This window comes from Hippichthys cyanospilos, chromosome 16, assembly GCF_059441005.1.
Source record: "Hippichthys cyanospilos isolate Australia breed blue-spotted pipefish chromosome 16, RoL_Hcya_1.0, whole genome shotgun sequence".
In the NCBI taxonomy this organism is placed as follows: domain Eukaryota; kingdom Metazoa; phylum Chordata; class Actinopteri; order Syngnathiformes; family Syngnathidae; genus Hippichthys; species Hippichthys cyanospilos.
Genome location: NC_142384.1, coordinates 2,742,455 through 2,769,276, shown reverse-complemented (window position 1 = coordinate 2,769,276; position 26,822 = coordinate 2,742,455). Strand labels below are relative to the sequence as shown.

The following is a 26,822-nucleotide window of genomic DNA, read 5'->3' as shown; positions in this document are numbered from 1 at the left end:
TTAAAAGCATGGTGTGTGAATGGTTGTTCGTTTCTGTGTGCCCTGCAACTGGCTGGCAACCAGTTCAGGACGTCCCCCGCCTACTGCCCGCAGCCAGCTGGGATTGGCACCAGCAAACCTGCGACCCTTGTGAGAATAAGCAGTTCTAGATAATGGATGGATGGATATTGATTTCTGCTTTAATTTGCTATTGTTTCAACAGGTAGTGGCAGTATTGAAATCCCAGTGCTGTGTATGCTAATCTCAGGGGATGCCCGCATGCTAGAGGTGGGAACCCTTTTCACCCACATATCCCCACACACACACACACACACACACACACACACACACACACACACACGCACACCAACAAACACACACACACAGGAGCTTAACCAAATGGGGAAACTCTAGATTTACTATTCGGTCTACATTCGTGCCTTCTCCTATGGTCTCGTGACAGAAAGAACAAGATCCCAGATATAAGTGGCTAAAATGAATTTCCTTTGCATGGTGTCAGGGTTCTTCTGTAGAGATAGGGAGATAAGCTCGGTCAGCCGGTAGGAACCCGGAGTCAAGTCACTGCTCCTCCACATTATTGTAAAAATTTTCACTTGATGTCCCATTTAAATATTATAATAATGAAGAAACTGATCAAGCATCATTATGTTGACAAATAATTAATTTCCACGTATATATTAACAATGACAAATTGTGATAGTCACAATATACCATAATTCCCCAAATATAAGATGCACCTATGAATAGGGCACACCCTTAATTTTGGGGTTAAATTCAGTTTTTTTCTATATTACCATGTACAAGACACATCAAAAAATGGGGAAAATGTAAAAAAATCATAGTAAAACTGAATAAATCTCAACTTCCTAAACTCTTCATATTTTCTTGAGTTCATATCTGTAAGAAATATATTTGTTGCGGGTTAAGTTAAGTGTGTTTCAGACTTCACACACTGTAATGTGAATGCGCTCAAAGAAATTTATCCTTCTCCCTGTGACGCAATTTTGCCATAAATACCCAAAGTTGCGCACCATCAGTGTTCCACCAAGCTTATGATTGTGTGTACAGTGATCCCCCCTACTTCACGGTTAATGGGGGGTGTCAACCCCCCGCGAAGTCTGAAACCCGCGAAGTAGGGTATCAGTTCCTAGATTTCTATGTACGCCCCAATGTAGTGGCAGTAACCATAAACAATCCTTTTTTTGTGTGTATTTTATTTCCTTTCTCCTATGATTTAACATTACATTATCCTTATTAACATTATTACCATTATTGTATATTCTTTAAAGAACTAATATTACTTAGTTTGTTGAGAATTTGTTCTCAGGACTGGTTATCTGCACCAAGACTCCGGTGAAAGAGTCCGCAAGTCATCACGTTGAACTTCACATTTATTTTGGCTCATGTAAGGTGTATCATGTAGTAACTGTTGAATAACAAATCAACAACAATCTTCAAATCAGTAAACTAACATACTGCCGAACTTTAATCTATGAATTTACAGTATTTTTAGCCGACGTTAGCGGGTTAGCAACAACTACTAACTATAAAGTGCAACCTCTACACAAATGAACACATAAACAGAATAAACACTCATCGCTTACTAAACATAGGCAGTAGCGTGCGTTATCAACATAAATGATAAACTATAAATATGAGTTTACGTTGTCATTCACTACGTCACCTTAACGAGCCGAATGACGCACAGAGAACTTAAAACAGGAAACGGAAATGCAACGCGACCCGACAAATTAAAAGCATACATTTCAGAATAAGATAAAAAAAAACGTCACAAACTCTAACGCTTGAAGAATTCTTAACATAGTTATTAACTAACATTACTTAGTTATTTGATGAATACAGTATGGTTTAATGTACTTTTTCGCTTTTTTCAATTTTTTTTCGATATTTGTGCATTTTTTTAAATGATTTATTTTGAAATATTTTTAATTTTACCTGGAAAAACCCGCAAAGTACTGAGACTGCGATATCTGAGACCGCGAAGTAGGAGGGATCACTGTATATGCCAAAAGACCGCATTTAATAATCGAGTCAAATGGAATACTTTTTTGTGATCTCTAACTGGTGCACTCCTAATTGAATCAGCTTTAAATGGTCCTCTCGGCTTTAGTAATATTCCTGCGTGGGAACAAGGATGGACTTGGACGTTGGTTCAGTCTGCTCACTTCTTTTACTGAAAATAATGCTGGAACAACTTCAGCTAAGACAAGCAGCTGTTAGATGCAACAGGCACTTCTGCTAATAGCCAAATCATGTCCGCCCTCCAGCCCATCCCGTTATGGCAATGATTGGAAGTAAGAATACGGCCAATATAAAAATGCACTTCTGGGCTTCAAAACTTGGCTTATGTGTTAAGTTATTGTTTATAGAGCATACCCATACTTTTGGCTTCCATTTTTTGGTAAAATAAATAAATAAATAATTGCATCTTAAATGTATTTTATTTGGGCAATGACAATAATTAAACATCTCTTTCCTCATCCATGGAAATAATTGAAAGTTTGTCTTTCACAGAGTCAGTGTCCTTGGCCATAAGAATTTGTTTCAGTATGACTTTCAACATAAAATCCTCCAACATATCAATTTTGTTTTTAATCATTCTTAAATTTTGTGCTCAACGGTTGATCCATCTTTTACTGTTTTTTGCCTTCAGCCTGTTGCACAACACTGCTAAGCTTTTTGGCCAACATATTCTCCTCAGTTACCCTGTTGCCAAATCCTTGCAAATAGTTTTTAACTGACTGGGAAACAGCACTGGAGTAGAGCTTTCTGGTATCCAGACATTCAAATCAGCAGATTGTCATATCTTCAAAAAAGCACTTGTGAAAGGCTTCTTGTTTTGTGCATGATCCAGATACAGAGTTATACTTCATGGAAAATGAACCACCTCACATGGGTTTTTCTAATACGCAACCCATGTCAAAATAATAATAGTAATAATAATCATGATAACAATAAAAGCATTTTGCAATCAACCTACATTGGCTTGACAGCTCACAAGGACAATGCTCACCAGGTGTGCCGTATGGCAAATCCATCCTTGTTCTGATTTGTATTTACCTTTTATTTATTTCATTAGAAACCTCTATCAATTTTCTTCCTGGAGATTTAAACTCAATGATGTTCTGCCCACATAGAACTACCTTATTCATTTTTATGCATTTGCTCTGTTTCTAGAGAGTAGATACATCTCTGAAGAGATCTACGCCCTGGCTGGTTCTTGCAGGAACTGGTCCAGCTGCAGATTTTATCAATGAACTTTTATTGTGTCTTGCCTGCACTTCCATCAGCCTGACGCCCCCATCAACAATGGGCGAAATTGCAGAGTATCTAACAGACATCCGCGACCTTGTTCGCGAAAAAATCAAAAGATTCTTCCAAGGAGAAAGTGACCTGGAAAAGCTGGTGGACAGCGTGAGTTAGACTGCACTCTTAACTGGCATTTGCACACTTAGTAAAATATAAATGACTCAAACATTGACAGTGACATTTTTCATTACTTAAAATGGTTCCTAGATGTCTTCATAATAGTAAACTGAAACGTTCTGTTAAAATTTGCAAATGACTTTTTCCTTTGCATATTTCAATAGAATAATATAACATAGTACATGTCACTTACTTAGTGGGAAGTGGGCGTCTTGGTGGAGCGGTGGTTAGCATGTCCACCTACATAGTTCAGGAACCCGAGTGCAGATCCGAGTACAGATTTCATTAACATGAATGGGTGGGGGTAATGGAACAGGTTATTGAGCAGGCTACCCAGTATTGCCAAAACAGTCTTTTTACAGACTTTTTTTTTTCTCCAAAAAGCATCTAGAGCAGGGATCATCAACTCCGGTCCTCGAGGGCACCTATCCAGCATTTTTTCAGTAACCCTCCTCTCTTGCACCTGATTCAAATGATGAGTTCATCAGGAAGCTCTGCAGGAGCACGATAATGATCATGATCATTTGATTCAGGTGCGGTGGCGGTCACCCTTTACTGGCACACAGAGACAAAAAAAAACATTCACACTAACAATCACACCTATAGGCATTTTGAATTGCCCAATATACCTCCCATGCATCGTTTTGGAATGTGGGAGGAGACTGGAGTGCCTGGAGAAGACCTACAGATGACACAGGGAGAACATGTAAGCTCCACGCAGGAAGGCCCTGGCTAGCTGGAATTGAACCCAATAGCTCTAAACTGTGAGCCAGGCGTGCCAACCTGTCTGTCGTGAATCCAACTATTTGAATAGAACCAATTGAACTTTTGTAATATTTTCTGAGTTGAAAGACTTGACTCACAATTTGCATTTCAAAATGCTAACTTCTTTTTCTTACACTTGTTGTGTCTCCAGGCTCTGAGTATTTACCACAACAGAGAGCTCATCACTGTTTTCCATGCAGAACAAGAAGGACTGTATGATTTTGATACCGTCCTTCTCAAAGCCCTTGTAAGAGGTACATACATAATTTAACTGAACGCAAACATTGTGTCAATCCATAATGAACAAATCCTGCCAGCACTTAAGCAGCTGTTTTTACACCATGCGTTTCATGCTTGTTCATGTTGGTCATGCGTATGGGTTTCATCAAATACGCTGGCGTTATTTCTTGTTACTTCTGGCATGACTTTCACCTCCAGTTATGCGACATTGGTGTCAATGTGTTTTTTTTTTGTGTCAAGCTAGTAAACGTCTGTCCAGTGATGCCAGTGAGTACATTCAAGAGTTGAAACTGGCCGTGGCTTGGAACAGGGTGGACATCGCAAAAGCAGAACTCTTCACTGGAAACATACAGTGGACGGTTAGAATGACTCTATTAACTGGAACATGATTGTTCTGTTGGACAACATAGTACTTACTTAGTACACCTACAGTACATACTATATTAAGCTTGTGGCTGTCTATCACAGGGCATTTATATCTAAAAAGTATTCCAGCAATTTTTTTTCTTTTCAATATGTTCATTTTATACAATGCCTGTTCTGGATTTAGTTAGACAGCAATAATTATTATGAGCTCCTACATATGGTATTAACTGCCCAATTTGCACTACCATTAATGGCATCGAATTTTATAATTCTACTCTCCGTCCGCTGCAATGATGTGAAAGTATCATAAATTACGTATTACCATTCTGATTGAGTGGTGTTGAGCTATTTGGTATTTTATAGCACATGGAGGCCTGTGTGCACATACTGTCGACCACAGGTGCCAAACTCAAGGCCTGGGGGCCACATACAGCCCGCCATATCATTTTATGTGTCACTTGAAAGCAAATCATGTCAATTTACATGATCCCTCGTTAAACTCATTTCCAAAATTTGAACGCTTCATGTATAATAAATAATAAAACTGAGATTTTGCTAAATGTTTTGGCTAGTTTTCTGACAGTAACTTCAACAATAAATCTGTCACGGGGCAGCCTGGCGGGGAGAAATGCCAGCGTGATGCAGGGGATCGTGGAGAAAGGCTCAGAGGCAAAAGATGCGTGTAATAGTCCATTTTATTTCGTGGTTGGGCAGGCAGGAACAAAGGCAGGAAATGGCACAGCAAAAAATTAACAAGGCGCAGCCTGGCAAAACGGAAAGACTCTATGGGCAGGTGGGCACAGGGATACAGAGACGAGTGACAAAAGACTATGGAACCGAGACTAATGACACACATGATTTGCACCAATGATCCGACACTAGCTGTAACAAACATTGGGCTTAAATACACACGCACACACACAAACACACACACCAATTACTCAGACGTGCAACAGCTGGGAATGAAACAATAGGAACAGGATGCGGATTGGTGGACACACGAGGGGCAGGTAAATGCAGACAGGTGGATCAAATTAAAACTCTTGCAAGGTGACACATGGAGCTGAAACAGGAACTATGTTAACCGAAAGGAACAGAACACCCCAAAATAAACCCACAACCAAGTTGTGGAAGTTGTAATTACAAAATGGAGTTTGACACCCCTGCTGGTTATGTTAATACAACAACAACAACAACAACAATAATAACAACAATAGTCATAATAATAATAATAATAATGTCGAGCATATATTTTTTCTGTAGAACTGTTCCAAAGGCTCAAGAGTGTTTCGATCCCTGAAAATGCAGCTTCGTGTAGACCTTTTTAAAGAACACACTAATTTCTCCTCCAGCGCGCATCCCATTTGTTTGGAAACTCATCGCCACATTATCTGTTGTTATCGATGTTGACAAGATGCTTGTATTTTCAGTACCAGGACCTGGATGACTCCATGACAGATGCTTTAATTAATGACAAGCCTCAGTTTGTGCGTCTCTTTTGTGAGAACGGTCTGAACATCCTGGACTACCTGACGTATGAACGCTTGGAGAGCTTGTACCGCTCGATCTCAGACAGTGCTGTGGTCTACACTCTCCTCCAGAGACATTTAAGTGACCGCCTAAGCCTGTCTGGATCCCTGTACAGTTTGAATGGAACGAAACTGGGACTACTAAATAGCACTCAAAATGAAATGTCCGGACTTGCTTCAGCACAACAGCTAAGCTTGTTTGAGGTGAATCTACCAAAATGCATATCACAATGATCTTCTACATCCTTACACTTTTAATTGTATAAGTGATTCCCATTCACGCAAATAAATTACTGACTTGAAATTGAAGTCTGATCATCATACTGTTTTTTGTTGATTCTACAGGTATCCCGTGTGCTGTGGGACTTGCTGGGAGACGTTTGTCAGCCTTTCTATTATGAAGCCCTGGGTCTGGACCCCAAATCCAGCATTTGGAAGGCCCAAAGAGTTAGTACCCAGCAAATTTATTTCTTCTTTAAGTTGTAATCAATGCTTAAGGCAGTGCTTCTCAAATAGTGGGGCACGTCCCCCCTCCCGGGGGGGTGCATTTCATGCAGTTTTTTTTATTTTTAGACTAAGCTGTAACCTGTATAAATACTGTAAAAGATAATTGACGGTTGTTGAAAGTTGATTTATATTGCTTTTTATTTTTGTTCATGTTAAAAAAGATACAGGTTTAGGTATACACACATAAAACTTTTATAGATAATAACCTTATCTATAGTCAGTGCATTGAGTGTGGGAGGGGTTCTCTTTCATAGGAGGGCTTGGTAAAATATAATTGAGAATCACTGTCTTAAAGAAAGTTATTTCTGGAACATAGACCCCAAGCCCTCTCTATTTTTTTCTCTCAGCAAGTCATCAAGATGTTGCAGGGGAAATGTGCATACCGCGACCAACGTTGCAAGTCTCCCTGGGCAGCACTCTTCATCTGGGCTGTCTTGCAGAACCGTAGCGAGATGGCCATTTACTTCTGGGAGATGGTGAGGCTCGAAAAGAAAAATATTTTTTTTCTTCTTTCTTTTTTTCTTGCTTTTGGACCATAACATTTGCATTTTATCACTGGACACATGCACTGAGAGTTACCATATTTCTCGGGACTAGAAGTCAACCTTGCTTGCAAACCGACTCCCCCTTTTTTTTACTTAAAATTGGGTGATTTTTACAAAGACGCGAGTCTAGGGCTACCCCTGACTTCAGTGATTACATAGATCATGGCTGTACAATTATAACACATGGTGTGTGTTATTAAAATGACAAAATGGCGGTACTTTTATACGCATTCCTTCATTGTTTATTGAATAACATTGTTGCGTCTTTTTGGGGGGTTGAGACAAGTGTGAGGGAATGTACGTGTGCATTTAGATGCAAATTGTGAAACTAATGCTGCAAAAATAAAATGATTTAAAGTTTCAACACTTTATTTTTTGACATAACTGAAAATTAATTTGTCAAAACGCTCTAAAAGACATCATCACGATCTGACACAGAAAATAGACCCTCCCATTTAACTCATGCACGTCCTCTTCTTCCTGCTTGTCATTTTGCGCAACATTTTCATTACTAAACCACGAGTAGTCATTCCCGGACCCGTCCAATTTGTTTGAAATGGAGGCTTTTGGAAAAAATTTGCTGCTCATTTTACTCAGGATGTTCTTTCCCCAAGTGACGACTGTTGTGAGATTAGAGCGTGGAAATTTGCCCTTCGCTGTTTCTCTCCCCACCTACCTGACATCCATGCCGGTTTGTTCAAGCACGCATATAAGGGATGAAGGAAACAAATCAAGCCATCTTTTCCTTTTCATAATGCGTCAAATTTCACCGGAAAAATAATCCACGCAGCTTCGTTGTTGACAGCAAAGAGGCGGTAACGGGGCAGTTGACAAAAGCGCATCTTTCGATATTCTGTGCAAACGCTCCAAAACAGATGCATACTATGTCGAGTTAAAGGATATTCATTTTAAGCTTTGTAAATGACGTGATATCACTTATTTCACATTCAAGTTAATGTTATTCAAACACAGATATGAGGGAAAAATTGGTCTGTTTTGAGTTTTGCTGTTGCAAGTCAACCCCCCTTAATATGGGGGTTGAAAATTACGAAAAAAAAAAAAACTTGACTCCTACTCTAAGAAATACAGTAATTGATTTTTAAACATTTATTTGATGTATCACATTTCTAACACACCTGATTCATGTGATTATGATTCTTATCAAGCTCCTGCAAAGTTTTTTTGATAAGCTAATCATTTGAATAGCTCATCAACTTCTACAGGAGCTTGCTAAAGATCCTAATAATTTGAGCCGGGTGTATTGGAAAGAGAAAGCAATGAAAATATGCAGGTTACAGGCCCTCAAGGACACAAGTTTGATATTTTTGTATGATATAATTTACTGAGCATGATGCAGCCTGTATCTCTGTTCCTGGTCAGGCAGGAGAGTCGGTGCTGAGTGCCCTGGGTGGCTGTAAGCTGCTGAGAGAACTTTCTCACCTTGAAAGTGAGACTGAGAGCAAGGTGGCCATGACAGAACTTGCACAGAAGTTTGAGGATCTTGCTCATGGTGAGTCAGAGTAGTACACTCACTGTCCTCCCCACCCAGCACATCACTAATCAATTGAAACCTTGTGAGGTGATTTTAAATATTCACAACATTTACATTTCATTTCTTAGGAAGGGCTATCAGACAAGTACAGAGTTTATATCAGCACTGTACAATGATATCATTACTATTATATATTTATCTTTTTTTTTTCTTTTTTTTATTACTTTGTGTGGTATTCAGATGTATTTGGAGAATGTTACCAGAGCAGCGAGAGACGTTCCTTTAGCCTCTTGATAAGAAAGTCTCCAGCGTGGCTTGGAACTACATGTCTCCAGATGGCTACTTCAGCTGATGCTCGCCAGTTCTTCAGCCATGACGGAGTTCAGGTTGATTCTTACACTACCAGTTTACTTGGTTTAATTTATATTGTCAGACACATAGCATAATTGCCAAAGTCATCAATCAATCAATCAATCAAATTTTATTTATATAGCCCTAAATCACCGAAGTCTCAAAGGGCTTCACAGAATGAAAAGAGGTCGTACAAAGACATCTTTTCAGTATAGGGTACACAACAGCATCCCCTGTCAAAGCTCCCAGAAGGGGAAGGAAAAACTCAAAAACCCCAAATTAGGGGAAAATCAGAAACCTCCAGAAGGGACCACAGGTGGGAGGAGCCCCCTTCCAGGCCCACAGGTTGAAGTGGATGCTGCATGTACCAGACACAGAAACAACATAAATTACAGAAAACATAATGTGCTATATAGTGCAGTGATGTCTTGACAGCAGGCAAGGCCATTGGGCAGGAACCATCCCACATTCCAGCCAGGTGGACTGCAGACGGCCGAACTCCTAACCCATGATGGTCGACCAACGCAGGACCCAATGGAGGCGGTCAAGTCAACCCTCACCATCTAGCTAGCCCCCTCCCCCAGCCGGAAGAGGGGGGCAGGAAAAAAGAAAAAGGAAGAAGGCTACAGACAGGCTAAATTAACTAAATGCTTTTGAATATAAATGTGTTTTTAGTCGGGATTTAAAGATTTCTACTGAGGTGGCTGCGCGAACTTCCATAGGTAGGGCATTCCATAGTACTGGCGCGCGAATGGAAAATGCCCTTGATCCCGCAGACTTCTTTTTAGCCCGTGGGGTCGATAGCAAACCGGCATTTTGCGATCGAAGTTGTCGGGGCGGAACATAAGGTGATACTAAGTCGACGAGATAGGAAGGAGCTAAACCGTGTAGAATTTTATAAGTAATTAACAACACCTTAAAATCACATCTCACGTGTATTGGAAGCCAATGCAGGTCAGCTAGAATCGGAGTAATATGATCAAACTTTCTCGTCCTTGTCAATAGTCTCGCTGCTGCATTCTGTACACACTGCAGGCTTTTAATGTAGGACATGGGAAGTCCAGAAAACAAAATGTTGCAATAGTCTAGGCGCGACGTAACAAATGCATGAATTAATGTTTCTGCATCGCTAAGAGAAAGAATGGGGCGAATTTTAGCTATATTGCGGAGGTGAAAAAACGCCGTTCTTGTCATGTTATTAATATGTGTTCGAAAGGAGAGAGTGGAGTCAAATATCACGCCGAGATTTTTTGCAGAACTACTTTGGGAAATAATACAGTTTTCTAGGTTCAGCGTGGTATTCTTAAGCAAGTGCTGATGATGAGCAGGGCCAATAACTAACATCTCAGTTTTATTAGGGTTGAGAAGCAGAAAATTGGAAGACATCCATTGTTTAATCTCGGCAAGGCAAGCCTCCAGTTTACTGCACTTGCACGGATCCGTTATTTCTAGGGGCATATAGAGTTGGGTATCATCAGCATAGCAATGAAAACTAATAGCATGTTTGCGTATAATATCGCCGAGAGGAATCATGTAGATGTTGAACAGTAAGGGACCAAGTACTGACCCCTGCGGGACACCACATGAGACGGAGAAAGACTCAGAGATCGCATCACCATAAGAAACACTATGCGTCCTTCCCAGGATGTAAGATCTGAACCAAGAAAGTGCTGATCCCGAGATACCAACACATGATCGAAGACGTTCTATAAGAATATGATGATCAATAGTGTCAAATGCGGCACTAAGATCAAGGAGTAATAGTACTGATGAGACATTGGAATCCAAGGCTAATAGAAGATCATTCGTCACTTTTACTAGGGCTGTCTCAGTTGAGTGGTTGGCCCTAAAACCTGACTGAAGGAGTTCAAATCTATTGTTGTCTATCATAAAATCGCTAAGCTGTCGTGCTACAACTTTCTCAAGAATTTTGGCGATAAACGGAAGGTGTGACACTGGCCTATAGTTAGCGAGATCTTCAGGATCTAGGTGAGGTTTCTTAAGTAATGGTTGAATCACAGCCATCTTAAAAGTCTCAGGTACAATGCCAGAGGAGAGTGACAGGTTGATAATATTCAAGACAGATGACCCTAAGACCGGGAATAAATCTTTGACGAGTTTGCCTGGAAGCGGGTCGAGCATGCAGGACGTCGGCTTTGCTGCATTAACTAGTTGTGTAAGACACTCCAGGGATACTAAATCAAACTGGGACAGGGTAGCCAGACTTTCATGAACCTGATTGTCCGAACTAGCATCAACACTCATAGTCGAGGTGGTGAGCGGCGCTGCCTTTTTTTATTTCTTCCCTTATTAGCTGAATCCGCTGAGTAAAGAATTGCATGAAATCGTGTGCTGAATGGAGGGAATTATGATTAATCTGCTGCTGCTGTGTTAGCTGCGCTACAGTCTCAAATAAATACTTTGGGTTGTTTTTATTAAAAAGTGATTGGTTTTTGCTAACCTAAGAGCCTCTTTGTATTTCAGCAAGCTATCGCACCAGGCCTGACGGAAAACCTCGAGTTTAGTTGTTCGCCATTTACGCTCAAGTTGTCTACTTAACAATTTACACATACGCTGCAAAGTCATCACTGGTTAGCATGTCCGCCTCACAGTTAAGGGACCCGAGTTTGAAATCAGCTGACTCCGGCCTTCCTGTGAGGTGTTTGCACATTCTCCCCAAGTCCGTGTGGGTTTTCTCTGGTCACTCCGGACACTAAACCATGCATGGCAGGTGTATAGGACATACTAAATTGTCCGTAGGTGTGATTAGGTACATGAAGGGTCGTTTGTCTCTGTGTGCCCTGCAATTGGCTTGCACCAGTTCAGGGTGTCCTCCGCCTACTGCCTGAAGTCAAAAGCGACCATAAATAATGGATGGATGGATGAATCTTTCCATGGTTTTGAAAAATAGGGGGAAAAAACAATTTGTAGAACACACAATATTTTTCTCCAAGTTTGTAACAAAAACTTAAAACTTTCCAATAAAAAAAACACCACTTTTGTATGAATGATCAAATATTTGTCCACAAAAAATAATCAAAGTAAAGTGTCAAACCTGTTTTCAGAAAGAAGTAATTTCAAAGAAATATTTTTCCACAAAACAATATTAAACATTAAGCATCATTTTTGGGGATCGCAGTAGAGCTCTGTTCACTAAAAGAAATCATTGATTTAATTATAAATTCATATTTGTCCTCAAAAAATAATATACATTAAGTGTCAGACCTGTTCTCAAAAAGAAATAATTCTAAACAAATAAAATTTGTCCAAAGAAAAATATTCAACATAAAGCATCCTCTTTTGGGATTACAGTAATCTGTTGATAAAAATAAATCATTAACTAATTTTTAATGAATATTTGTCCACAAAAAATAAACAACATAATTTTTCAGGTCTGTCCTCAAAAAGAAATAATTATCCACAAAAAAATATGAGGCTTTTGGGATGATAGTAGAGATCTGTTCACAAAATAAATCATTAATTTAACAGGTAACGTGAGGTGGCACGTGACAAGTTGGGTCAATCCATTCTAGTATGGGGAGAATCTGGCTTTTAAAAAGTATGAAATTGAATAACCTACTAAACATAAAATTTGCTTTATCAACTTATATATTGATGAAACGTTTAATTTAAACTCAATAATTATTTTTAAAGGATTTTTGCATGTTTTTTTTTTTTTTAATTTAAAATCTCGAGTACCCCCATTTGAGAATCTATGTAACCACTAAATTCAGGGGTAGGACATAACCGTGTTTATGTAAAATTCACAGTAAAAAATTGCAGTAAAGCGGTAAAAATGGGTGGGTGGGGGGGGGGGGGGGGGGGCGACGTTTCAGCAAGTTTGATGACTTGTACTCTGAGAAATATGGCAAATTTCATGAAAAAAATTGTTAAATTTGCTCTAACCCTCTAAATGAATTTCCTGTCTAATAAGACCTGCTTTGTGATCAACCCAGTCGTTGCTGGGGACGTCAGTGTGGCCACGCCCCTTTTTGTCCAAAATGTGACTTCTCTGATTGACCTAAAATTTGCTGTTTTGTGTTGTGCCATCACTATAAACAGGTTTACCAAGTTTCATTGAAATGAATATAAGCTCAATTGAAATTTTCAGAATGTTTTGGGGAGGTGGGGTGGTGGTGGGGCATGGTAATAGTGATGGGAATTCCAGATTTCTTTAGAGAGCCGGTTCTTTTGGCTCGGCTCTCTAAACAGAGACAGCTCTTTCGGCTCCCAAATGGCTCCTCAATTTTTTTGTTGCTTAAATTAATTCACTCCCAAAAGAAATGTAAAATTGTGTGTAAAACGAATACTAATGTAAAAAATATACAGTATATCAAATATTTATTATTTATATGGCTTTGTTTATATTCCAGGGTCCCCGCGGGTCCTTAAAAAGTCTGAAATATTTATTTTGATTTTCAAGGTTTTAAAATGTCTTGCATTTTAAAGTTAAGGTCTGTGGCGGACACTAGGACCGTGGTTTCTTCGCCTCGCCACATTGGTGACCCCCAGACGTTAGAATGGGTGACCCCGGATGGGTCATCTTGCCATATTATTATCTCAGACGTTAGAAAGTTTCGTCAGGCTTTTGGAGATGTAGTCTCGCCACATGGGTGACCCCGGACGTCAGAATGTTTCAGCAACATGCCTACTGGGTGAGAGACATGGTCCTAGTGTCCGCCACAGGTCTTACATTTCACGTCTTTCCGATCCGTCTGGTCTCGTGCTTAATTTTAATTTAAACCACCGCACTATCTGGGGGCAGCACCTCGTGCTACGTGCTTGCAACTTGTTTCATTTAGTGACTGAAGAGGAATGCAATGCATTACGTTTGCGTAGCCCCATTTCATGCAGCTGAGTCAGGTGCTATTCGCGATGGGAAAGTATGTGTTTAGTGACGGTTGGAGGATGAGCGGTATCGGGGATGGCTGATGAAAGTAGAGTACGTTCGTGAAGCAAGGTGGATAATAAAAGAATGTATTTTTAACAATTGTCTTGGTCGTAATTCAATAGGTCTATAGATGTTTTTGACCTCGCGTCATCAGTTGCGTCAAAATCCGGGAGCCGCCATCTTGGAGGTACTCGGTACCATAACACTGCACGGGCACTGCATAGATCTGCAACATCATTAGGAAAAATGGTCAATAATTGCCGTATTTCGGGTTGCACAAATCGGGCAGACCGAGAAAATATTTAGACTATTACAGGCTTCCAAAAGTGATCAAAAACCAAGGAGAGGAATGCCAGAAATTATCGGAGGAAAGGAAACGCCTGTGGTTGGCAACTCAACCACGATCTGAAACGAGAAAATCCGGACAACATCCGAATTTGTTCCGCTCATTTTTTTTCAGTTAGGAACATATTGATTGCAAGCAACTAATAACAAAGTTTGTAATGCAATGATGACGTTTTTATTAGTAACTTGTAAAAACGTTTATTGCTTGTGGTGTTTTTCTGACTGTTTGCTTATTTTAATGCAAGGGACTTTGGTATGACATAAATAAACATTGGCATAATTATTAGTATCAAACTACCACGTTTCATAAATTAGTTAAGTTGGTCTGACTCTTCTGAAAATGTTGCATCTCCCTCACCCATCCACACACCATCTGGTTGTAAGCCTCCAAACCTTTGTAGGATTTAAGATCTTCGGCTGTGTATGGGCTCGGTGGAAAAAAACAAGGAGGCTACAGTAGTTGACTATATTTGGATATGTAATTTTGGAAAGAATAGCCGGATCGTCATTTATCCAGGATGAGTCAGCCAACTCATAATGGATCGACACCGATGATAAACTGGAATTTTTCCACATACCGGGCCTTCTCTTTTGTTCTGAGTCCTTCAGTGTATGCATGAGCGACAGGCTTTTCTAAGTTTTTTTTTTTTTTGTCTCGACATTGATAATTTTGTTTAATCCGTCCAAGATACACAAGATGGCATTGCCCTCCGTTTGTCAAGTACCTCCATAATGGCAGCGCATCCAGGTTACTCCCCACAATGTGACGTCAGTGAAAACCCTTTATACATAGATTATTGAATATACTTTCATTTATTCATCATTTAGAAAAAGCATGATAGGTTAATGTTTTAGGACTGTTCTTTGTCTTTTATTTTAATTCCTATGTGGGCCCAAAATCTAGAAATTACCTGAAATGCATGTACATATACAGTTTATACATCCACTTAACCACGTCAGGATGGAAAATCAGCATCTGATTTGTGCCCATCTGACGAGTCTTAAGCTCCCTGATGAGCTGTTCAGCCTCACCACGCCACTGTGGTGCTCTCTGTATGTTTTGTTTTTTTTTTCTGTCTGCATTAGGTCTTAAGTTTTCTTCTCAGAGGACTTGAAAAGGTTTTAAAAGTCTTTAAATTTGCTTCTAAGATATGTGCAGATACCCTGTATTCTTCTGAACATACTCAACATGGAGTACAACATGGAGTGCTACAAAAAATAAACTATAAATCTCTGATTGTGCATATTTACACCATTTGCACCATTTACAGCAAAACAACATAAGTAAGCTTTGATTACCACACAACAAATTATAAATTACAATTTGTAAAAAACAAAAAAAACCAAAAAGAAAGAAGTAGCATCCAGGTAAAAGTTTTAGCTAGTCTTTAGCGAAGGTTGGCATTAAGAAAAAGAAGAAAAAAAGGAGGCTCCTGTTAAGAAGGATCTCTATTAAGAGCCGTCTCCCGTCATTCACTTCACAGAGCTCTAAGAACGACACATCACTATCTGGTAATATTTATGATTAAGGTGAACATTACACAGAAGGCATGACTTACAGCTTCAAAGCACAGCATTAAATATCAATAGTGTAGTATTGATCTGGTATGTGTTTGGTAAATCTTCTGATCTGGGTTCTAGGCATTGCTCTCCCAGATCTGGTGGGGCAGCATGGATAGAAGTACTGAGGTCTGGAAACTGGTAACCTGCTTCTTCATGCCCCCTCTCATCTATACACATTTAATCAGTTTCAGGTCAGTGTTGCACTATAGGCATTCTCCATCTTATGATGGTTGGTTTGCCGTATGAGGGAATAGTTGCATGGTGTGTGTATTTAGGAAGTATAGGGAGGAAGGGGTTACTCCTGTTGACATCCATCACAGAGAGACAGAGAACCCGGAAGAAAAGAATGCTAGGGTCCTCTCCCTGGAAGACATCATACACAGGTAAATACTGTACAATTGTTCCCAAAACAGAATTTTGTTTGAACTACAAACATAATCAAACTGTTGGTTCTTTGTTCTGCACTTAATAGTGATGTTGATGCTGAAGAGGTCAAGTCTCTCAAAGAAAATCTGAAAGGTGGGTATTGAGCAGATATTGTTTGATTGCTTTTTCAAATATGATCCAGAATGTATATTTTGATCATACAGTGGTTGGTTTTGTTAGTGTGAAGATGCTTGAGTTCTTTTCTCGGGCTTGGTGTCTGTTTTCCCTTCTTTGGTTTAGTGTATGGGTGGTGTTGGTCCCATACATGTCTGATGCCTTTGCTGTCTTTTTCGCTCCTAGATGTCAGCTTGTAAACAGAAAACCTTGTCATCACATATCTTTCCTCGCTGAGAACTCTCATCCTGCATCATTTTTCCTCACTCATTCACCATCTGCAGAGATTGTTTTTGTACACTGTACAGTGTACACCGAACAGGGGAAGAAAGTGTTGCAAATGGGCTCCAGTCTACAGATCTTTGGCCACGTGATCTTTCCCTTTGGAAATATCCATTTTCTCCAGGCTCTTTATGGTCCAATTTTGAAGGTCATTAGACCCAGGACATAATTTTCTTCAGGTGGCGAACCTTGACTTGGGTGGGTACTTTCCCATTTCCCTTTCCCCTACTGCTGGAAGTGCCTAAATTTGAGTCCTTGTCTCCCTTTTCATGGGTTCCTGATGATGTCCTTCAGCTTTAGCACAGTTTTATTTTGTGCAAGCACTTCTGATCTTTCAATCAATGGGATTCTTTGAACAAGGCGGCTTGGTGGAAGAGTGATTGGCATTTTTTAGTCACAATTCAAAATCTCAAGTTCAATTCTAGCTCACTTCCTGTGTGCACTCCAGCTTCCTCCCACACTCCCAAAAAATAAACATGCATGTCAGGTTTATTGGAGACTTAAAATTGTCCTTAGGTGGGATTGGGTTTGTGAATGGTTGTTTGTTCCCGTGCCCTGCATTTTGCTGGCAGCCAGTTCAGGGTGTCACACGTCAACTACACACAGACTGGGATAGGCAACAGTAAGCCTGCATCCCTAGTGAAGATAAGCAGCTATAGAAAATGGAGGGATGGATTTTTGAACATCATCAAAAGCCAGTATTTTGAAATTTTCAGCTTTGAATAACATCTCATTTAAAGACCCACTGACGTGAGGCTTGACAGGATTCAAAGCCACTTGCCATCATTGTTTGTTAGTTTGGCTCGAGATACCTATACCCGCTTAAAGAAATGGCATAGATTGTCTGTAGCAATAGAAATCTGACACGGTCTTGGTAATCCTCAGTTTTTGATCTTACATTGCTACACGATCATACACCTTTAAGTTCCAATCTTAAGTGATAACTCCTAAATTATAAGTACAACCTCCTTGTACCTTGTAAGAGTAACCTTAAGTTATGACTCCACCTGCAGAGCAAACTTTAGCTGATAAAGGTTAATTTGACCACTGAATACATTCTTAACCATGTGTAATAAGTATAGCTATAATGGAAAGTGGTTCACTAATGCTTTCTGCTGGGAGCCCCACTCTGATTGTTGTACTAGTTTCCATCTGGCATTTATTCTCATTTAACTAATTTTATCTTATTGTTTCAGCCTCTTCATCATCCAGTGTTAGAAGACCATTCATATTGTCACGCTGGAGACAATTTTGGTTTGCCCCCGTCACTTCTTTCCTGGGCAACGTGCTAATGTACTTCCTGTTCCTCGTTTTGTTTGCTTACGTCCTTTTGGTTGATTTCAAATCCCCTTCTCAAGGAGGCCCGTCTAAACTGGAATTTTTGCTGTACTTTTGGGTTTTCACTTTAGTATGTGAAGAGATACGACAGGTCAGTGGCTGAGTGTCATGCATTCTAACTTGCATATATTGTACGGGTCAATTTAAAAAAATGTGATCAAGTTTGATCCTTTTTAGAGTTATTACAGCAAAGCAAACATAACTACAGGTAATTCTCAAAGCAAAGTCAAACTCTCCGGGTCTGTTTACAGGGTGTTTTCATGCCCAACACCTTTGTGCTGCAGAGGATGAAGAGTTACATACAGGACATATGGAATAAGTGTGACCTAATAGCCATCATAATCTTCATTTGTGCAATGTGCTGCAGGTGATTAAGACCTTTTATTTGTCTTTGATCTATTTAAATCCTTTTAAACAATTGAACTGACTTTAGTTTTGCTACTCAATCAAAATATTGACAAAACAAAAGACAAGTAAAAGTTTTGCTGCTTTCTCTTGTCTTCTCACAGAAACACTTTACACTGACTGCACATTTACCTACTGATCTTGAATTGGGGGGTAGGTGTCTTGCTCAAGGACACTTTCAAAAAATCACAAAAGACGACCACTTTATCAATGAGCCATACTGCAACAGCAGGGAGGCGTCACACAGTCGACGTTTTAAAAGTAGTCTGTAGGGTGTTTTTATTTTGATTTTTATTCATCGATTTGTAGTGATTTCTTTTTTTCTCAAATCGAACGCTTACTGTGTTTAAAAACAAAACAAAAAAAACAATGAATCTGAAATCAATTGGGTGAGCAGACAATTATAGGGCACAGTTTTATGTGGTCAAACAACAAACTAACCAACAAACCATCAGTGATACTCAAAACATTGCGCCAGAATGTGTTACCAAAATTTCCGATGGCAACTATAAAAAACATTGAATTGAGGTAAATTGGGTGGCATGGCCCGGTCGTAGAGTGGTCGTCTCCCAGCTGAGAGGCCGTGGGTCCGATCCTCCGACCATCAAGACTATGTCGAAGTGTCCTTGAGCAAGACACTGAACCCCCAGTTGCGCCTGATGCTGCATCATCGGTAGTTAAATGACTAGTTAGTGTAAAGTGCTTTAAGTACCCAAGGTAGAAAAGCGCTATATAAGTGAAAGTCCATTACCATTGTAAATATCAAAAAGAAAAAAACAAGTTTGAATTGGTGGCCCATAAGAATGTTTTTTGTTATTGTTGTTGTTAGCAATTCCATAAGGCTTCCCTGTTTTGTCTTTCAGAATGTTTCCATGGTCATTCGATTTTGGTCGAACTCTGATGGCCATGGATTATATCATTTTCACAATGCGTCTGATCCATATTTTTGCTGTCCACAAGCAACTTGGGCCCAAGATAATAATTGTTGGCAAAATGGTAACAGATGGCAAAAAAAAAAAACACACAGTAGCTCCAAGGATTCAAATATATACTGTAACTGTCTTCCAACTTGCCTTCCACAGATGAAAGACATTTTCTTCTTTCTGTTTTTCCTTGCGGTGTGGCTCATAGCCTATGGAGTAGCCAACCAGGCACTTCTCTATTCTTATGATCCCCGACCGGACTGGATATTTCGCCGTGTCTTACACAAACCTTACATGCACATTTATGGACTACTTCCTATGGAAGAAGTGGATGGTGAGTGACACCACCGTCTTTTTAAAGCAGGAGTCAAGTCAAACGTATTCTTTGAAAGAATATCCTTTATGTAATCCCACTACCCAAACATGGTATTCCTATTAACTCCATCGAAAAATTGAAATAGAACGAAATAATAAAAAAAGAGTGCTTATCTAATACTAAGCCAATTGAGCACTGTAGTGACAACTGTTACGATTGGATGGTAGTGCTGCCATACATACAACACAGATACTACATACAGTTCTTGTCATGAATGGAAATCAAACTTTCATATGACCACCCAAATTTATTTAGAGATAGCACAACATATTGTCGGCCTTGAAAGATGGGTGAAAATGCTTAATACACTGGCACTCAAAGAGGTTGCCTTTTCTGCCTTTTCTGTTTTAGGAATGATAATTAAGCAGAATAATCAACCCTTTTTCATCTTAGGGGGCTGCCATTTTGTTTGGCGTCTTGTCAACAGTCATGTGAAACACAGAAAGCAAGTGATGGTTGCACTTTAACCCTTTACTGGTCTCAACAGGCAAAACGGCCGAAAACAGCCATTGGTCAAATTCTAATGCCCCCCTAATTTTTTTTTTTTTTTAATTCTTGCCTGTTTAGGACTTAAAAAGAGAAAAGACAGTTTTTGCCTGTTTAGACTATCGGCCGAAAGCTGCCGCTGTGTCCAAAGGGTTAACATAAAGATCAGTCACAGATCAAAGGTAATTTGGTTAGGTAGCATTAAATGAACATATGACATTCTTATTCTCTTTGTGTGCCGTGAGACTGATGGATCTCCACTTGAACACAGTTAAAGTTTGTAAATGTTTGCTAACATGTTACTTTGTACCTTTTGCGTTCTTTTCCATCTAGCTGAATACTTTCAAGAAAGCAACTGCACCAATAACAGGACACTCATTCAAGCAGGAGCGGAGCCATGCTTGAACACCTATGCCAATTGGCTGGTTATCCTCCTCCAGACTGTTTATCTTCTGGTAACCAACATACTGTTAATCAATCTCCTCATCGCTATTTTCAGGTATTCAATTCAAACGCATCAGTCAGCATAGCTTTTGTATATTTATCACTGAGGTCTTCAATTCTTTTCCTTGACACAAACAGTAACACTTTCAATGAAGTTCAGGAACGCAGTGACAACTACTGGAAGTTTCAGCGCTACAACCTAATCGTGGAATACCACTCCAGGCCTTGCTTGGCCCCACCGTTTATCATCATTTCACATCTGAATGTTTTCATCAAGAGATACATTCGCCGCATCCCATCCGAAAAGAGAAAACACTTTGGTGAGAATGGCACAGATCACAGTTGGAAAACATTAATCTGTCATGTTCTGCTTGAGATACTCTCGCCATGCCAGAGCAACCAGCATGGTACAGAATGGTCTACCAATTTGACAAAAAGCATGGACAACATGTGCGCATACTTAAAAATCGACAGTGTTACTCCCCCTTTCTATGAAAATAGAGTCCCAGAACTTGAACTTCCTAGCTTTCTTTTTCAAATGTAAGCCTCCGGGTGTCTGACTGAAAGCCCTTGTTGAGTCCCGTCAAGACCATAACAGAAAAGTCCTCCATCACCCACTGCCAAAAGTTAGCAAGGCAATAGATTGGTTCATTAGCACTGCTCAAACACTTGAAACAGGGATTAATTAAAGATAGTCTTTCACCCCTCCTTCACCCCCTTTGGGACAATGCGTCCCTGCGCTTTTGAAAAAAATGGCAGTTTGTATAGAAATGGTAGCAATAATAGGAAATGGCATCCCAGCGGTTCATTTCCCACCAATCTACACATTGTAGTGGCTACTAGCAACTTTTCCATACACGACAAGCCAGTGCAGTGTCCACTGTCAACAAGGTAGCTTACGTTGACTGTTAACCATCTAGTACTGCGGAAATATATAGAGAATATTTGCTATATGTGTGTGTTTCTATTGATTACACTGATTGGAAAAAGAATCGGTAGTGACAGGACTAAAGCCACATAACCAAAGGACATGTACTTCCCCTGCTATTTTACAGTGGCTTATTTTCCATTCTGCTCTCAGTTTTGGACCTGCAAGGTGTGAAGGCCAGCCGACTTAACATGTGGGAGGCCATCCAGAAAGAGGACCTCCTCTCTGCTCAGAACAAGCGGCAAAGAGAGAGTGACACAGAACGGCTTAAACGTACATCTGTCAAGTAGGTGCTTCACTGAAATTGATGTACAATTTAATTTATCACAGTTTGTCATTAGAATTACAAAAATTACATCAAATAATAAATATGAAACAAATAAATAAACCCTATTTTTTTCACATTTGAAGACCCATTTCTATGCAATAAATAACTGTAAATTGCAATAATTACCGTATTTCTCAGAGTACAAGTTGTTTTTTCCCCTCGTTTTCAACCCCCGTAATAGTGGGATTAATTTATAACCGCATAATTCAGAGGAGGCCCCGTGGCAAGGGCATTTATAGTTACCTTGTCTGTTTGGCATGCAAGAAACCGTCACAGCAAACGCGAAAGACCAAGGACGCAAAATTCAAAGCGCGCAGTAGCAAGGGATCACTGTATAGCTCTAATTCGAAATAGTATGAATCTGTTTTAGAGTGTTTGCCCAGAACATCGGAAAAATGCACTTTCGTCAAGTGCCGCCTCATTTGCCACAATTGCCTCATTTTTTTTGGGCGGACTTTAACGCAACATGAAAAGGGAAAAATGGCTTGACTGGTCCATTCTAGACAAGAATGTGAACAGAGGCACGTATTGATGTCAGCGGGTAAGGGTGTGTGTGTGTGTAGGGTGTGTGTGTGGGGGGAGGGGGGGGGGGGGGGGGAGCAGCAACCTTCCATGCTATGATCTCACCACAGTCGTCACTTGGTGAAAGAAAGCTTGGGAGAATATCCCAATAAAGATGATTAGCAAATAATTTGACTACTCGTGGAAGAGTAACAAGCTTGTTTGAAAAAGTGATGATACATACATTGAAATGCGAGGAGCTATTTGGCCTGTCAGATAGCGGTGATGGCTTTTGGACATGTTACGACATCATTTAAAGCATTTGTGTCAATGCACATGCGTAGATTGCCTCGCAGTCCTGTCTTGACTCCATCCCCCACAATAACTGCAACAGTATGTTACTTAATATAAAATGTAGAAATGCACGTAAACAGCAAACAAAAAATGTGGTTATAAAATTGACTAAATGTAAGTTAAAAAAAGACATTGCTGACATTTGATTTTAAAAGAATGTAAATTTAACTTAAAGACATGACTAATATTGTTTATTGTTTTCCACTGTGGGGGAAAGCTGCTAACTCCATAATATTTTGCACAATAATCCTCGTATGTATATTATTTATTCCACTCCATCTACTCTATAATATGTTCAGAATGTGAGTCTATTCCTTTATTAGTGCTTCATTATCACTGCCCTTATTGACCCATTACTGTTATTTTTTATTTTTTTAATTGCCTACTTTATTATAATGTCTTTGTGTGGAATGTGAACAGAATAAGAATTTCACTGTGTAGTTACTACGCGTATGACAATAAAACTCTTATAATCTTTTTTAAAAACAACATTAAAGTCAGCAGTATTACTCAGTGTACTTTCTTTTTGTCATCGGAGGAGGAGGGCTTTCATTTTTTGTGCTCTGAAGATGATTTGCGCTGGCTTCTCCCTTGAGAGCCCTAAAGAGGATTAGTTTAGTTTGTTTACTTTTGAAGAAAAAAAGATTATTCATCTTTAAAACCCACTATAAATTTTAATGGCATGCAAATATATATATTTTTTTTAAATATTCGTAGGTCTACTAATCGCTTGTGATATTTCTCACGCTCTCGCTCTCTCTGTCTTTTGCTATCTCAATGTTTCTCTGAAGAAATTGTCATTTTTTAAAAACTTGTAAAATTATTATAAACACCAACAGATTTGTTTTTTTTTCCACAGTACGTATATCTTTTATGTTACGCACCACACTGAACCAGGCCACTGAATGCATATTACTGATAGTTTCGTATTTCAAGATTGTCTGAATTATTTTATACAGTACATTTGTCATATATTTTACAAACGTGTATGTGTGTGTGTGTGTGTGTGTGTGTGTGTGTGTGTGTGCGTGCTCCCATATGTGTAGGGTAGACAGTGTGCTGAAGCACATGGAAGGGAGCCGTGACCATGACCGGCGTTTACAGCTCCTGGAGACAGAGGTTAGCAATATTTTAATTGTCATACATCATTTAGAAACCTTTTATCTGTTTTATTTTTAATTATGTTTAATTTTATTTGTCCTCTGTATTCTTTGTTTGATACTTGAGAAATTCCCAGTCAAACCTATTTTCGTTGGAGACTTTTTCCCATATTTATATTAACCAATTCAAAATAAGCTTTTTCTAAGCTATTGCTATGGTGGCCCCGAAGTGCAAATATCTAAGCAAACAAAAAAGTTAATCACAAGCAAACAAAAACACAGCACAAAGGGAAAAATCCTAACAGAAAAAAATCTGCTGGCAGTGGGACTCGAATCCAGAGCGCTGTTTTCAAAGGCAAACCAATTGAGCCACTTGAGTACATTAAGCCGTTGTACCAAAAATAGATATATTCATATCTTAATGCAGTGCTACATTTGCTAATTTGGTTCCTGAGAGGCAATCTGACAGGGCCATGATTTTGACAAGAGCAATAACGTTCAAATCACGAGTAACGCTCATTTTCAAAAAAGGAAAAAAAAAAGCTTGTCACAGCATTACCATCCAGCTCGAAGTTGAACGTTGTTCACGTCCAATCAAGTAGCCCCCTGTCATCCAATCAGGAGTGAATCCACACCCCTCAGCCCCACATACAAATCACCTCCGGTAGGGAAAGTTAGTTTGCTCCTTTTTATTGTTTGGTTCCATTTTCTTTCATGCCTTTTTTTTTTTTTGCACGTGTCCTTTTTCTTGTTTCCTTCTTTTTTCTTGTTTGCTTCTTTTTTCTTTTTCGCATCTTTTTTCTTGTTTGCTTGTTTTTTCTTGTTTACATCTTTTTGCCTCTTTTTTCTTGTTTGCGTCTTCTTGATTGCATCTTTTTTCTTTTTGTGTCTTTTCTTGTTTCGTCTTTTCACGTTTGCGTCTGTTTTCTTGGTTGCTTGTTTTTTTCTTGTTTTCTTTTTGTTTGCTTATTTTTTCTTGTGCACTTCTCTCTTGTAAGGTGTTTTTGTTTGTGATTACCTTTTTTGTTTGCTTAGTTTTTTGTTTGTTTGATTTGCACTTCAGGACTACCATACACTCATTTTACATTTATTAATGTAATAGTTAAAGGGTCAATGTGTAAGATTTAGAATGTTTATCTTTACGGATAGCAGGAGGTGCTGCATATACAGTTGTCCTTAGCTATAATGGACATGGCAGCCCCAGGAGGAGTGCCACCCTCCATGTATTATAATTTAATGATAACTAGACCGACGATTATATTTAGAACATACTGTTGGTATTTAATAACACATTTATTTGCATCTTTTTTAAATTCATAACGTATTCGTTTTTAATGAAAAAACAGTCTACATCTTACACATTGTCTCTTTAAACATCTATCTATCTCACAAATCTCTGCAATAACCCCAATTTCCAAGCATTGGTCAGTGCTATGAATTATCATTGAATGACTAGAATAGATCAGCGGCATGCTACGTAGTTATTTTAATCTCTCTGTCTCTCTCTCTCTCTCTCTCTCTCTCTCTCTCCCGCTTTCTCTGTCTCTCTTTCTCTGTCCTTTCTCCAGATGGAGTTCTGTTGCAATGCCCTCTCCTGGATGATGGAAGCTATGTCTCAGAGTAATTTGATTACAACCGACCGCGCCCCTCCACTGCTAAGAGGTATCTTTAACATGCTGGGGAACTTGATGAGTAACAGATACATGTTCACAAGATCACAGTGGAGATTTTCATTATTTACTGAGGAAGTGGTTCTGTTTTTTCCCCCTCTGCTTTAGATCTGTCGCCAAGTTGAAGCACTTGAAGATGGTTCAGACACACTCAAAGTTGCACACACACGCACACACATTTTAATTCATGTGTTGTTTACTCAGCTGTTTATTTTGTATATTTGCTTTCACTTTTTCTTATTTTTTTCTGAGACAAAGAATAATTTTGTGCACATATTTGCATCATTTTGATTTGTATAGTGCGAAACAAAAACCCTATCCTGATAAGTCTTGATGAATTAAATAACTCTGAGGAATACATTTTAAACTTAGAGTGGAGCCTAATCAATGGCAATGAGTTAATTAAGTGTACCTTTTGTTTTGTTTGAATGAACCCTTTTTATGTGCACATATTCTGCTGTCCAGACACGTGAGGCATCCACTGTGTCCAACCTAATGAGCCATGATTCATTTAATCCTGAGGCTAGCTTTATTTAATGGGGCATGTTGTGTCATCCTTGAGAAAAAACACTGCAGATTTTAAGTTGAAAAATACCCTTCATAGCAGATGCATTGTTGATGCGTTGGGACCTGTGCACCGTCCTGTCACACACCGACACTAAGTGGTTGATTTTTTTTTATTTTTTGGTGTGTGTGTGTTTTTATTTTTATTTTTTCATTCTGTAAAAATATATATGCAGTAAAAGTAATTTATCACAATGCTATGTCTGACAATGCATGTTTAGAGGATCATCAATGAAAATTGCACATGCTGTTCTACAATAAAGCTGCAATTGCAGACCCTCAGTACTGCTTTGATCAACTCAGTAAAATCCTTTTTGTTGCGGCTCCCTCCTTCCCCCACGGAATTAAAAGGAAAAAAAAAACCTTTAAAAAAAAATTCAAATATGAAAAGTCTTCACACTGTACATATTCCATCCATCCATCCATTTTCTTCCGCTTATCCCGAGTCGGGTCGTGGGGGCAGCAACCTCAGCAGGGAAGGTCAGACTTCCCTTTCCCCGCCACTTCTCCCAGCTCTGCCGGGAGGATCCCAAGGCGTTCCC

At 39.3% G+C, this 26,822-nt stretch overlaps 1 protein-coding gene across 2 annotated transcripts in view; it reads left to right on the top strand.

Moving 5' to 3' along the window:
* Nucleotides 1–26,562, top strand: part of trpm4a (transient receptor potential cation channel, subfamily M, member 4a) — a 41,492-nt gene extending 14,930 nt beyond the window's left edge. Inside the window, exons 7-28 of one of the 2 annotated variants that reach the window (XM_088436619.1) lie at nucleotides 203–267; nucleotides 3,199–3,435; nucleotides 4,364–4,466; nucleotides 4,693–4,811; nucleotides 6,249–6,551; nucleotides 6,693–6,794; nucleotides 7,202–7,330; nucleotides 8,780–8,909; nucleotides 9,132–9,277; nucleotides 16,120–16,232; nucleotides 16,317–16,424; nucleotides 16,514–16,560; nucleotides 18,060–18,292; nucleotides 18,453–18,568; nucleotides 19,470–19,602; nucleotides 19,689–19,863; nucleotides 20,725–20,890; nucleotides 20,974–21,155; nucleotides 21,917–22,049; nucleotides 23,993–24,065; nucleotides 25,615–25,708; nucleotides 25,825–26,562. In XM_088436619.1, the coding sequence (XP_088292745.1) occupies nucleotides 203–267; nucleotides 3,199–3,435; nucleotides 4,364–4,466; nucleotides 4,693–4,811; nucleotides 6,249–6,551; nucleotides 6,693–6,794; nucleotides 7,202–7,330; nucleotides 8,780–8,909; nucleotides 9,132–9,277; nucleotides 16,120–16,232; nucleotides 16,317–16,424; nucleotides 16,514–16,560; nucleotides 18,060–18,292; nucleotides 18,453–18,568; nucleotides 19,470–19,602; nucleotides 19,689–19,863; nucleotides 20,725–20,890; nucleotides 20,974–21,155; nucleotides 21,917–22,049; nucleotides 23,993–24,065; nucleotides 25,615–25,708; nucleotides 25,825–25,841 (2,924 nt within the window). In that variant the 3' untranslated portion in view covers nucleotides 25,842–26,562. Of the gene's footprint in view, nucleotides 1–202; nucleotides 268–3,198; nucleotides 3,436–4,363; nucleotides 4,467–4,692; nucleotides 4,812–6,248; nucleotides 6,552–6,692; nucleotides 6,795–7,201; nucleotides 7,331–8,779; nucleotides 8,910–9,131; nucleotides 9,278–16,119; nucleotides 16,233–16,316; nucleotides 16,425–16,513; nucleotides 16,561–18,059; nucleotides 18,293–18,452; nucleotides 18,569–19,469; nucleotides 19,603–19,688; nucleotides 19,864–20,724; nucleotides 20,891–20,973; nucleotides 21,156–21,916; nucleotides 22,050–23,992; nucleotides 24,066–25,614; nucleotides 25,709–25,824 lie in introns of those variants that run through there. The other variant, XM_088436620.1, reaches the window with a different exon arrangement.
* Nucleotides 26,563–26,822: the final 260 nt, after the last annotated feature.